Consider the following 14,200-nt stretch of genomic DNA (forward strand, 5'->3'; position numbering starts at 1 on the left):
CAGCCTCTGCTTTCCCTGCAGCAGCGTTCGCTGCTCAGCCTTAAAGCCGAGCTACAAATCGTCAGTTCCTAAAGGCAAACCATGAACTGTCACCTAAAATCTCACGGGATGACAGTGAGCTGAGGTGGAGGGAACAGGAGTTTGGGAAGTGAGGAGGGAGCAGGCAGGAGTCACAGAGCCCTTCTAGAGGGATGAGTGGTTTGCTGGTTTTTGTGGGAAGACGTCACCGCCCAGGCACGAGTCAGTGCTGCCATCAAAGCCCTGGCTGGGGCTCGCTGTCGCTTCCAGGAATTGTTAGAACTGTCCCAGAAGTTCTCAAAGGGAGCACAAACGGACAAGGAGGAGAATTCTAAGCAGCTGGAGGTCAACCTGTCTGCTCTGAGTCCTGAAGGGAGGAATGGCAGAAGTGCTTGATAAGGAATAATGAATGGAAGGCTCAGCCTGGCGGGGATCACACCGCTGAGAACAAACTGTGGACGGGCTGTCACCTTTCCAGAACTGCAGGATGTGAAACATCAATAATGCTGAGTGTTCAGGGTCAGGAATCCTCCGTGTTTGGGGATTTTTGGGTGATGTTCACAGGAGTCACCGAGCTGTTTTATGTATGAACCTGCGAGGTCATAGCAGGGCGATGAGTCACGGGGTGAAATCACTGCCCGCAGTCGGAAAGAGATGTCAGGAGGCTCAGGAATGCAGAAACGGAAAAGCAGCAGAGGAATGCGGACCCTTGTGCCAGGGATATCGATCCTCTGCTGGAGGAGTGACTAATTTTAAGCATTGATTTATTGTTTTTGTTTCCAAGGAGCCTGGGGTTGGTGGCACCACGGGGATGAGTAATTACAGCAATTTGTGGGTTTGACGAGCCCACGGGAGCGGTGAGAGCTGGAATGTTTGTTTTACAGGATGGGCTGCTCCTGGAGCAGGGCTGCAGCTCCTCCCAGTACCCAGCCTTGCTCAATAGCCCCGGGTTTTTGGCTGCTCAGGCTCTGCACTGCAAGGGGCAGGACAATGGCATTTGAGGGAGGGAGGTGATGGAGGTGGAGATGGAGATAGGAGGAGATGGGAAAGCTGGGGGTGTTCACCTGGAGAAGGCTCCAGGAAGAGCTCAGAGCCCTTTCCAAGGCCTGAAGGGGCTCCAGGAGAGCTGCAGAGGGACTGGGGACAAGGGATGGAGGGACAGGACACAGGGAATGGCTCCCACTGCCAGAGGGCAGGGATGGATGGGATACTGGGCAGGAATTGTTCCCTGTAAGCTCTGGCTGCCCCTGGGTCCCTGACGGTGTCCAACACCAAGGGCTGTCACCCTCCAACCCAAGAACCATGTGGGAATGGGATTTACAGCCCAGCCAGCTCCTTCCAGTCTCTCCAGTGGGAAATACAACCCTTGAACTGGGATGGGTGAATTTATTTCATGTTCTCTGAGGTTCAGAAGTCAATGTTCTTCGATGATGGTGAAGGGAATGTGCTTTCCATCTGGTTTCCCTCCCCAGTCAGCTCTGCTCTGGCTATCAGCCACTCCTGTTGGAAATCTCCTTTGGTTCATTGCTCAGGAGTGTGCTCAGAGCCAGAGCCCTGCTCTCCCTGAGCATCAGTGTCTTCAAACATCAGAATCACTGATTCCTTTCCAAAGATAAGCCAGTTCTGCAGTGCTGAATCTCCAGGAGTCACTGAATTTTGCTGGGACATAAAAAAACCCCAACTAAATCCATTCTGTGTTTTCCACCCAAAAAAAAACCCTAAAACCATCAGGGGCATGCACAATTTCTCTCTGATTTATTCTACACCTGATATAAACTATGTATAAACATATCATGTATTCCATGATATGTTTATAGATAGTTTATATCTAATATCCTGAGCTGGATCCACAAGAATCATCGGAGTCCAGAGCAGCCCCAACAATCTCATGTGGAATTCCCACAGGCTGGAATAAACTTCAGCTTTTCACTGTGCTTGCTTTTTCCTGATTTTCCCTATTTTTTCCCCTCAAGCTGCTCAGCCTTCCTTACCTTCAGCTGCCTAAAGTGACTCTAAAAAGAAGTAGGACAGCACAATCTCAGTGATTTTGCTGTGGGGGGGTTATCCCACATGGAATTTTATGGGAAACCCAGAATTCTGCCCAGCCTCCAAGGCAGACAAGCTGAGCAAACCCTCCCTAATCCGTGTTTCAGTTCCCTCTGGCCAGAGGTACCTGGGTGCTGCAGACACTTCCACGGGATTTGTTTTGGGGCCAAGAGCTCTTGGGTGTCTCTGAGGGGATGTCAAACGTGGTGTTCCCTCCCTGTTCCCCATCTGGCTGCCTCATCCTTTCCCACAGGGGGCTCAGAGCCAGAACTCTGCTCTCCCTGAGCATCAGTGCCTTCAAACACCAGAATCACTGATTCCTTTCCAAAGATAAGCCACTTCTGCAGTGCTGAAACTCTGAATTTTGTTGGGACATAAAAAAAACCCAACTAAATCCATTCAGTGTTTTCCACCCAAAGAAACCCTAAAACTAAAGAGGGAATGCCCCTGGATGATCCTGGGTTTTAGTGGGGCTCTAAATGAGATGGGGTGAAATCCTGACAAGAGAACAGAGCCCAGGGCTGGGTGCAGAGGGGTCTGTGAGCTCTGTGATCCAGCTCAGGGCAGGTCAGTGAGCTCAGTGCTTTAATCACAGCTAAGCTCATTAATTCCAGGCCTCTAAGGCAGTTTTCTCTTCACTTTGAGGAGCAGCTCTGCCCGAGGGATAATCCTCTTGGGAAGGTTCTTGCTGGAGCTTCACCCTGCTCGGGGATGCCCTGTGGTTCTGGGGAGCTGGGGCAGGCTGGCTGCTGTTCTGCAGGGAGGAAAGGCCTGAGCTGGGGGGGGACACGGGGCAGGGACAGGGCTGTGGGACACAGGGCAGTGCCAGAGCTGTGGGGACAGCAGTGATAACAGCTGTGGGGATAGCAGTGGCAGTGCTGTGGGGCACAGGGCAGTGCCAGGGCTGTGGGTAACACAGCAATGACAGGGCTGTGGGGCACAGGACAGTGACAGGATCTTTGGTCACACAGATCAGCAGTGACAGGGCTGTGGGGACAGCAGTGATGGGGCTGTGGGACACAGGGCAATGACAGGGCTGTGGGTCACACAGATCAGCAGTGACAGGACTGTGGGGACAGCAGTGATGGGGCTGTGGGACACAGGGCAATGACAGGGCTGTGAGGACAGCAGTGACAGGACTGTGGGGCACAGGGCAGTGACAGGGCTGTGGGTCACACAGATCAGCAGTGACAGGGCTGTGGGGACAGCAGTGACAGGGCTGTGGGGACAGCAGTGACAGGGCTGTGGGACACAGGGCAGGGACAGGGGCTATGGGGACAGCAGTACCAGGGCTGTGGGGACAGCACTGCCAGAGCTGTGGGTGACACAGCAGTGCCAGGGCTGTGGGTCACACAGATGAGCAGTGCCAGGGCTGTGGGGCACAGGGCAGTGCCAGGGCTGTGGGGACAGCAGTGCCAGGGCTGTGGGGCACACAGATCAGCAGTGCCAGGGCTGTGGGGCACACAGATCAGCAGTGACAGGGCTGTGCTCCATTGCAGGTGCGTGTTACTACGACCCCAACCAGTCCATGTACGTGTTCGGGGGCTGCACCCAGAGCAGCTGCAACGCCGCCTTCAACGACCTCTGGAGACTGGACCTCAACAGCAAGGAGTGGATCCGGCCCCTGGCCTCAGGTGAGCCCTGCAGCTCCCCCCTCCCTCCTCCCAGGGCTCAGTTCTGTGGTTCTGGGCGTGTCTGAGCCTCATCCCACCGGGTTTGGGCTGCATCCTGGAGAAATGTGGGGTTTGGGGCACAGTCTGAGTCCTCAGCACCGCCTTGGGGGGGTTTCAGGGGAGCAGCTGGTCTCTGTCATGCAGGGTGAGGGATGTTCCCTGCAGCCACCAGAGCCTGAGGTGATGAGGCTGAGAAAATCAGGATTGTTCAGCCTGGGGAAGGCTGAGTTGGGATTGTTGATTTGGGGAAGGCTGAGTTGGGATTGTTCATTTATTGTTCATTTAGGGAAGGCTGAGTTGGGATTGTTCATGCTGCAGTAGGCTGAGAAGGATGTGATGTGATGTGATGTGATGATTGTTCAGCCTGGAGGAATCTGAGAAATTGGGATTGTTCAGCCTGGAGAGGAGCAGCTCCAGAGAGAGCTCAGAGCCCTTGCAGGGCCTGAAGGGGCTCCAGGAGAGCTGGAGAGGGACTGGGGACAAGGGACACAGGGAATGGCTCCCACTGCCAGAGGGCAGGGTCAGATGGGATATTGGGAATTAGGAATTGTTCCTGTGAGGGTGGGCAGCCCTGGCACAGGTGCCCAGAGCAGCTGTGGCTGCCCCTGGATCCCTGGGAGAGTCCAAGACCAGGCTGGAGCACCCTGAGATAGCAAAGGTGTCCCTGCCCATGGCACTGGGTGTGTTTGAGGTCCCATTCCGTGATTCCATGGTGAGAGTCACTGTCCCAAAGCTGAGATCACTGTCCCAGAGCTGAGATTTTCTTTGCTCATTGCAGTGGCTCCCACTGCAGGTATTTTGGGGGGTGGAGCAGACAAGCCCGTGCAGGTGGGAGAGCGTGGGAAAGCAGGTTCCTTCCTGCTGTCCAGGCACCCTCAGAGGGCAGGAAAACACCACAGATTATTTCCCACACTGTTTTTTTTTTTTTTTTGTGCTGGAAATGTCACCCACAACAGTTTGGGTTTTTTTCCCTTTTAATTTCTGAATTCCACTAAAATAACTTTGAGGAAAGCAGAAGAATTGGGGGAAGCTCTTGGGGCAGGGAAAGAAATCAGTGTTGGAGCAGCTGTTTTGGCAGGAGGAAAGAGAAAAGGAGCTCAGCATCCAGCAGCATTCCTTGTTGGACACAGAATTCATGTGCCCCAAGTATTGTGGGCTGCTCAAATATTGTTTAAAGTCTGGAGCACTTGAAGTCCTCCAAAATGCAGGGGATAAGGAGACAAGAGGTGGAGATGGATATAGAGAGATGGGAAAGCTGGGGGCGTTCACCTGCAGAAGAGAAGGATCCAAGGTGACCTCAGAGCCCCTTGCAGTGCCTGAAGGGCTCCAGGAGAGCTGGAGAGGGACTGGGGACACATCCCAAGTGCTGGTGTCACCTGGGAATTTCCAGCTGTGAACACCTCCCTTGGTGCTTGGACATCCACCCACACTTCCTTGGAGTTCTGGTTTTGTGTCCCACAGCCCCTGTGGGATTCCCACAGGGGAGAATTGGGGTGTTGTGGATTTAAAAGAGGAGAAAACAAACCCCAGTCCTCCAAAGGAGCTCCTGGCCTGCTGGGGCTGCAGAGGGGAGGATGCACACACAGCTCCTGGGCTCTGCTGAGCTCTTTGCCCCAGGCTGTGGATTCCTGCAGCCCGGGGAGCTCTGCCCTGTCCCCGGTGCCCACAGAGCCATCCCTGCCCTGTCCTGTCCCCAGTGCCCATCCCTGCCCTGTCCCCTGTGCCCCATGGAGCCCATCCATTCTGTGACAGTGTTCACAGGGGTTTTCAGGTGAGGGAAGAGACGAGAATGTTGACTCCATTTTCAGAAGGCTTGATTTATTATTTTATTATATATATTACATTATAACTATACTAAAAATAATAGAAGGGAAAGGTTCATCTCAGAAGGCTGGCTAAGCTAAGAATAGAAAGGAATGAATGATAACAAAGGCAGCTGCCTCACTCTCTGTCCAAGCCAGCTGACTGTGATTGGCCATTAATTACAAACAACCACATGAGACCAATCACAGATGCACCTGTTGCATTCCACAGCAGCAGATAATCATTATTTACATTTTATTCCTGAAGCCTCTCAGCTTCTCAGGAAGAAAAAACCTTAAGGAAAGATTTTTAATGAAAAGATGTTTGCGACACCCTGCCCTGTCCTGTCCCCAGTGCCCCACAGAGCCCATCCCAGAGCCCTGAGCCCGTGGTGGTGCTCCCCAAGAGCGGCTCTGTGGGAATGTTGTGGCTCTGTGGGAGTGCGTGGCTCTGTGGTTCTGTGGCTCTGTGGGAATGTTGCGGCTCTGTGGGAATGTTGTGGCTCTGTGGCTCTGTGGGAATGTTGTGGCTCTGTGGCTCTGTGGCTCTGTGGCTCTGTGGCTCTGTGGCTCTGTGTGAATGTTGTGGCTCTGTGGCTCTGTGGCTCTGTGGTTCTGTGGCTCTGTGTGAATGTTGTGGCTCTGTGGCTCTGTGGTTCTGTGGCTCTGTGGCTCTGTGGGAATGTTGTGGCTCTGTGGGAATGCGTGGCGGGGCCAGGTCCCACGGGAAGGGAAGGGAAGATCCCCCGAGGAGCTGTTCCTGCACGCTGTCATGGCTGAGATGGGATCAGCTGAAACTGGAGGCCGGGCTCGGGGAGCGCTCTGGTTCCTGCTTTTCCAAAGGGATGAGTCAGCCCCGGTGGGATCCCACAGCTCCAACTCTTCCTTTGGGTGCCCCCAGCTGGGGGTGGCACCGCCTGCCTGGGAAAGGAGAGCCTGGAGGGGGCAGAGCTTTGAAATGCTGCGATGTAAATAAGGCAGGAGAGGGCTTTTTAAAAGAAAAACCGAAGAGTTGACATTGATCGATCACCACTCATTGTGTGTGCAGGCTAATTGCTGTGGAGGAGTTCCCACACCTGCCCCACAGACTCCAGAGCTCTGGGATGAGACTCTGGCTCTTCCCCAAGGCCAGGGCTTGCTCAGAGAGGTTCCCTCACACTCCACGTGTGCCCTCATTCAGCATCTCCTCTAAGGAGCCCTGGGCAGGGAATGGGAGCACAATGTCTTGGGCACAACTCCATCCCTTCCTGAGAGGCTTTTCCAGGAGAAGACACCCTTTTGTTGTTGTTGTTGTTGTTGCTGTTTGTTCCTACCTGTTTTCATCCGGGTTTTCTGGCTCCCAGGCATGAGATGACATCAGAGCTGGATAATTCCCCTCCAGCCCAAGCTGCTTCATCTGGGAGTAAATATTTAGCCTTCAAAGAAATAATTGGCTTGGGTTTCTTTCGTCTCAGAGACGGAGGAGGGAGATAATGACTTCAAAAAACCCTAATTTTTGAGGTTTCAAAGTATTTTTTTGCTTAGATCCGAAACAATGGCTTTGACGTGTGACGGATGGGGCTGGAGCAGCACAAGAGAGTTGGTGCCTGGCTCTTCTGGAGAGCTTTTGGTGGGCTTGGAAGCTCTGGAAGGGAGGGTGGCAGGCAGCAGGATCTCTGTTTTGGGAAGGTGCCTCCCAGCTCTTCTCCCTGGAGCTCTCCTGGCCATTGTGGAGCTGCTCCCACCCTTCCCATCCCACGCAGGATCTGTTGGAGCAGGATAATTTGCAGCCCCAGTGTGGGATGTGCTGCAGTGCTGTCCCAGGGTAGGTGGTCCCTGGCAGACAGGGGCTTTTCCCATGTTGGGGGTGCTTTTCTTGCCCTCACTTGCACAGTTAGCCTGGGCAGTTGTTGGAATTTGGGTCCATCTGTGCTCAGGGCATCCTGGTGGAGGGCTGGGGGTGGTTTATGCTGGAATCTGTTTATCCAGCTCCACTCCTGAGAGTCCAGCTGGTGGAGCACGCTGGTTTCAGTGCTGAGAGTCCCTGGTGCTCCCCAAAAATGGGCTGAACAGCCAGGAAAGAAACCAAACCCCATTTGAAACTGAGAGTTGCAGGACATTCAGTACCTGGAGGGGCTCCAAGAATGCTGGAGATGGACTTTGGACAAGGGCCTGGAATGCCAGAGGGCAGGGTCAGATGGGACATTGGGAAGGAATTGTTCCCTGTGAGGGGGATGAGGCCCTGGCACAGATTGGAAGTGTCCAAGGCCAGGCTGGGCAGGGCTTGGAGCACCCTGGGACAGTGGGAGGTGTCCCTGCCCATGGTGGGGCTGGTACTGGATGGGCTTAAGGGCCCTTCCAACCCAGAGCATTCCATGAGTCCACAGCTTCATGCGATGGCAGCTGCAGGGGGTTGTGCTGAGGCCTTTGCTGATGCCTGGATCCATCCCTGGATCTGCTGCCCTGCTGGCAGGGAGGGTTTGTGCTGCTCCCATGCAGGTCTGGTGAGCTCCCACCCTCCCTGTGCAGGAGAAGCTGCTGGAGGCTCCCAGAGGGCCCCAGGTGCTTTGGCACCACCTGAGCCTCCTGTCCACATCCTGCAGGGACACCTCACAGGCAGAATGGGGAATGTGTCCCCAGGCAGCTCCTGCTGGGCTGCTCCAGGCTGTGTCCACTCAATGGTCCTGGGGGCTTTTCCCACCTCAAGGAATTCTTGGATTCCTTTTCCTGCAGAGCAGTGACTGAGGTGCTCTGCCCTCACCCCAAACTGCAGCTCTGTTCCCCTCGCAGTCACTTCCCTCACAGGGGATCCCTGCCTTGCTTTGGGCATTAAAACCCCCAAAATCCTGACCTGAGGAGGCTTTGTCCCTCCTGGGCTCCTTGGTTCCAGTTCCTCAGAGTCCTCAGAACCACACCAGAAAAAGCCTTTTTGGATTAGGGAGGAAAGGCCAGGAGCTCTGCTCTCCCAGGGGCTCGTGGCACAGAGGGGAGAAGCTTTTCCCTTTAAAACTGAGCCTGTTGTGTTTACAAAGCCAGAAATGGTGCTGGAATGATCAGGGCTTTGCAAGGAGAGGCATTGCTGTAGGACATGCACATCCTCCTCTGGGGTGTGTTTTATCATCCCCCAATGCTGCCACCTGGGCAGGCAGGAGGGCTGGAGGGCCCTGTACCTCCTGTCCCTGTGTGTTTCCCTCAGCCATGCCGGGATATCCCTCTCTGATCCCACAGGGGTTCAGGAGCCCCGAGGTTCTGCTTTTCCTTTTGCTGGGAGGAGGCTCCTGCTGCTCTTGCTCCGGCTCCTGCTCCTGCTGCTGCCCTGGGCCACCCTGCCCCAGCACGGGCACCTCCCCAGGACCTCTCTCCCTCTCTCCTGCTCTTCCTGTCCCTGGGGAGATTAGAAAGTTTCTCATCTTCCTGAGGATTTGGGGATCAAACCAGGCTTGGAGGCAGAGCTCCTCCTTGAGGCTTTGATCCCCTCTGCCCTCAGTGTCAGTCCATGGCTGATCTCCCTCCTGCTCCAGCCTGGAGTTTGTGCCTAAACCTCCTGGGTGGCCTTAGCAGGACGCAGTAAAACCCAAAAAAACCCCTCTGCCAGCGGCTCAGCTCTGCCCCAGCCCCCTGCATGCCGTGCCGGGAGTGGGAGGATCAGTTTCCCTTTGTGACTGAGGGGAAGGTGCCTTTGATGGTGTTGTGTCAACAAAAGCAACAGCCCGAAGGAGGCAGGAGAGGCTCGGCAGAGACTCCTGGTGTCAGATGTGGTCCTGGTGGAGAAATCTCCCAGTTGCTCCCGGAGCAGAGAGGTTTGGCCTTGACAAAGCTGTTCAAAACTCTTGCCCCGAGCTAAAAAGCCCAGCCTTGTTTTCATCTGCCCCTTCTAGAAAACAGCAGCGAGTTTTCAAAACAATTTCCCAAACAGTCGCTGGAGTTTCACGGTGCTGAATTCCTCAGCTGGGATCTCCTCAGCTCTGGGAGCTTTGTGGAGCTGAAGGAGATGCAGGGAAGGACTGAGTGGGCTTCCCAAGGAGGGGGGTGGTGCTGGATCCCACAGGGTCCCACAGGATCCCATAGGATCCCACAGGATCTCCAGGATCCCACAGGATCTCACAGGATCCCATAGGATCCCATAGGATCTCCAGGATCCCATAGGATCCCACAGGATCTCCAGGATCCCACAGGATCTCACAGGTTCCAGCTGGGCACAGCCACAAACCAGAGCCACACTGGCACTCGAGGAATGAATCCCACTGGGACAGGAGCAGGGATGACCAAGGGCTTGGGGGAATGTGAGGAATAATCAGAGGTGTGGGAATAGCAGGGAGCTCCTCATGTGTGGATTTAAACCCTCTGTGAGTGCAGATTGTGCAGCTCGTTCAGTTCAGGGTCATCAGCTGTGTCCAGTCCTGGACCCCTCAGTTCTGGAAGGGCTGGAGCGTGTCCAGGGAGGGGAACATAGCTGGAAAAGGGGCTGGAGCCCCAGGGGCAGCTGAGGGAGCAGAAAAGGGGCTCATCCTGGAGAAAGGGAGGCTCAGGGGAGCCCTTGTGGCTCTGCACAGCTCCTGACAGGAGGGGACGGCTGAGGGGGTCGGGCTGTGCTCCAGGGAACAGGGACAGGAGGAGAGAGAACGGCCTCAGGCTGGGCCAGGGCAGCTCAGGGTGGACACCAGGAGGAATTTCTGCATGGAGAGGGTGCTCAGGCCTTGGAACTGCCCAGGGAGGGTTGGAGTGCCCATCCCTGGATGTGTCCAAGGAAGTCCTGGAGGTGGCACTCACTGGGCTGGGGACAAGGAGAGCATTGGGCACAGGTTGGACTCGATGGTCCTGGGGGCTTTTCCAACCTCAAGGATTCTGGGATTCCTTTTCCTGCAGAGCAGTCACTGAGGTGCTCTGCCCTCACCCCAAACTGCAGCTCTGTTCCCCTTGCAGTCACTTCCCTCACAGGGGATCCCTGCCTTGCTTTGGGCATTAAAACCCCCAAAATTCTCACCTGACCTGCTCTGTCTGCAGAGCACCCTTGGTGTCCCCCCGGCCTCTGAACTCCCCGTGTGACTGAGGGCAAAGCTCAGTTTTATAAAAGGCTCAGGATCACCTTGAGCCCCCCCAGCCATGTGTCCCTGTTGGCCTCCCAGGAGCCTGGGGCATCCAGGAGCTGATTCCTGGCAGGAACAACCTCTCTAATTATGGCTGAGTGCCTGAGCCTCCAAAGTGGAGCAGGTTAATGGGCTGGATGGAAATCCCTCGCGCTCTGAGCAGTCTGGGTGAGCCTGGAAGAGAGAAAAGCTTTTTCCAGCTCTTTTCCTCATCTGGGTGGTTTTCTCCTCATTGCCCTTTGGGTTTGGTGGCAGTAGGGCCCATTCCTGCCTCTGCAGAGCTGAAACATTTTGTGTTATCCTCCAAAAATCCATGGCTTTCCCACCACCCCCCAAAGGCTCTTGGAGACCTCAAACTCAGAGTGATTTGGCACTTTTGGAAGCTCAGCTTTAATCCTGTGAGCCTGCAGCTTCCTTATTCTGCCCCTGATTTCTTCCTTTTCATACACCCAGCTTCCTCCTGATCACACCCCCCATTTCTTCCTCATCCCACCCCTCATTTCTTCCTCATCCCACCCCTCATTTCTTCCTCATCCCACCCCTCATTTCTGCCCTTCTGGAGCAGAACCAGGACTTTCCAAGCTCTGTCCCCTGCCCTTTGGGGCAGAGGCTGTCCCAGCACAGATTGCTTGGAATTGCTTTCTCCAGTTTAAACATATTGATTGTTTTCCTGCTTTTTTGGACTCCCACTTTTACAAGGAGGTGAGTGACCACTCCTGCCAAGCCTTTGACAAACAAACTCTCCAGCAGCATCCCTGAATGTAGAGTTTGGGCTTCATTCCTGCCCTTGCAGAGGGTGGACTGGCAGCTCTGGGGTGGGAGCAGGGCTGTTCCCAGCCCCTGGATCCATCTGATGTTCATTTGCTCCTCTCTTTGCCTGGCTGGTTTTGCAGAATGTCTCTAATGGAATTTGTGGCGTTCAATATGAAATATCTCAAAGGCAAGAGATGAAAAATCAACCCAAATCAAGTGAAGGGTTTTGTTGGTGTTTTTTTTTTTTTCTGTGTCAGCTGCCACCTATTTGGGTTTCCAGGAGATTAATCCATGGTTTAGGTTTACAGCACACACCTCCCCACCCTTGATTTGCCAGGCTCTGTCCTCCTCCAGCTCGTGCCATTGCTGGCTGTGTTTAACCTCTGCAAGATTTTTGTTGTCTGGATGCAAACCACATTCCAGTGGCATCCATCCTTGGATGGCCTCCCTGCCGTGCCTGGCACGGAGCAGTCCCAGGGACCGCGGGTACAAAACCCACGGGCAAACTGAGCGAGTGGTGAGCAGGGATTGATCCCACAGCTGCAAACTGAGCTTGTGGTGAGCTGTTTGCAGGGATTGATCCCACAGGGGCCATCCCTGAACCAGGCAGGAAAAGCCAAAAGATCCCTGCCTGGGATCCCTCCCTGTCTGGGATCTGCTCCCTGCAAACCAAGGCTTGGAGAGCCCGGCTGTGATGGTGTTCACAGGGGTTCTTGGATGAGGGAAGAGATGAGAATGTTGACTCCATGTTTCAGAAGGCTTGATTTATTGTTTTATTATATATATTACATTAAAACTATGCTAAAAGAATAGAAGAAAAGGTTTCATTAGAAGGCTGGCTAAGAATAGAAAAGAATGAAAACAAAGGCTTCTGTCTCGGACAGAGAGTCTGAGCCAGCCTACTGTGATTGGCCATTAACTAGAAACAACTCTGTGAGACCAGTCACAGATCCACTTGTTGCATTCCACAGCAGCAGATAATCAACGTTTATATTTTGTTCTTGAGGCCTCTCAGCTTCTCAGGAAGAAAAATCCTAAAGAAAAGATTTTCCGTAAAAGTTGTGTGCTGTGTGCAGCACCCGGTCAGTGGGATGAGGAATGGGTGAGGATCACCCATCACCACCAGAGGAAAACATCACTGTGCCTCCCGCTCCCAAATCCCACATCTGAAATGTGGGATTCTCACATTCCTCACTCCCTTCCCCCGACCCTACCTGGCTGCATCCTGCCCCTCCCTCCAGCTGGCAGCGCCTTATCCTTATCAATGCCGCGTTCCCACGGCTTTTCCAGCGCTCCCGGTATCCGCCAAGGTCACCGAGGCACGGGGAGGGGGCAGAGGCAGCTCAGCAATTCCACTGAGGTGAGCCTGGGCCTCCAGGAATGCGGTGCCTGAGGCAGCCGGGAATGGCTGTGAAGGAGCCATGGATTACCGGCCCAGGGAGGCGGGAGTGTGCCCAGGGAGGCGGGAATGTCCTCATGGAGGTGGGAATGTGCCCAGGGAGGTGGGAATGTGCCCAGGGAGGCGGGAATGTGCCCAGAGAGGTGGGAATGTCCTCATGGAGGTGGGAATGTGCCCAGGGAGGCGGGAATGTGCCCAGGGAGGTGGGAATGTCCTCATGGAGGTGGGAATGTGCCCAGGGAGGCGGGAATGTGCCCAGGGAGGTGGGAACGTCCTCATGGAGGTGGGAATGTGCCCAGGAGCAGGGCTGGCTCAGTCGGGGCTGGCACAGGGGTTTTACCCCAGCAGCCCAAAGCACTTCTCCCGTTCCCTGCTCTCCATGCACCGCAGGACTTGGAAGTTCAGCCGGGTTTTATCCGTGGGGGAAAGCTTTCCCTGCTGTGGGAAATGGGCTCCTCGGAGCAGGGCTGGGCTGTCGGGTCAGCAGGGCAGGGAGGCAGCGTCTGGCTGTGGCTCTCCCTCAGGGAATGATCCCTCAGCCCGAGGATGCCCTCCTGCCCTGCCCGGACAGCTCAGCCTGACGTGGCAGAGTCCTGTGGGGAGGGAGCAGAGGGAAGGGCTGAGCAGGCTCCGAGAGGAGCAGCTCGAAGGGAAGGGGGTGCTGGAGTGGGGATCTGGATTCCCTCTTCCCTCAGTTCCTATGGCTTCTCTTTTCCTTCAGTACAAATTTGGGCTCTCACCTCGTTCTACTGTCAAGGACACCTTCTGCTATCCCAGGGTGCTTCAAGCCTTGTCCAGCCTGGCCTTGGACATTTCCAGGATTGAGCAGGAATCCCTCCTAGTAGTAGTACCAGGTACTACTCCTCCTCCTCCTCCTACTACTACTACTACTAGTACCTGGTACTCCCTCCTCCACCTTGGAAAGCCAGCACTAGGAGAACAATTTGTGTTTTAATGATCCCAAAGTGCAGGACTGTCATCCCTTTAACCTAGGCAGAAGTTAGGCTGGATTTTCCAAGAGTTTATTTTTCTATCAGCATTTTTTTCCCCTTTTTCCTGACGTTTGATTTGCCAGCCCTGCAGAGAATTTAATTTCTCGCTTGTCCGAGTTTGGTTAGAGACGAGGAATTTGCAAACTGTGGCTCAGACAAAGCATCTCCAGTTTATTTCCTTTTCAGGAAAAAGGCTCAAAACCCCGGAGCCACACACGGGGTTGTTGACACTGGTGGTGTCTCACATCTCATGAATGTGTTGCACCTCAGAGGGAGCCGATCCCTCCTTCCCGAGGCGTGGGAGGCACCCAGGGGTGACGGTTTCCCTGGACACAAATTCCCTGATGGTTTCACACCCAGTTATTCCGCTTTCCTGGGTCTCTGACAGGCCTTGCCTCCGGGGCAGGTCCCTCCCTGTCCCTTGTGGGGTCAGCGGGATAAACCCCGCTAT

General features: G+C 54.6%; 1 protein-coding gene across 1 annotated transcript in view; it reads left to right on the forward strand.

The window, feature by feature from the left end:
* Window positions 1-14,200, forward strand: part of FBXO42 (F-box protein 42) — a 51,778-nt gene that overhangs the window by 22,999 nt on the left and 14,579 nt on the right. Inside the window, exon 4 of the mRNA XM_058818724.1 lies at window positions 3,564-3,698. Within this exon, the coding sequence (XP_058674707.1) occupies window positions 3,564-3,698 (135 nt within the window). The remainder of the gene's footprint in view (window positions 1-3,563; window positions 3,699-14,200) is intronic.

The sequence above is a fragment of the Ammospiza caudacuta genome, chromosome 22, assembly GCF_027887145.1.
Source record: "Ammospiza caudacuta isolate bAmmCau1 chromosome 22, bAmmCau1.pri, whole genome shotgun sequence".
In the NCBI taxonomy this organism is placed as follows: Eukaryota; Metazoa; Chordata; class Aves; order Passeriformes; family Passerellidae; genus Ammospiza; species Ammospiza caudacuta.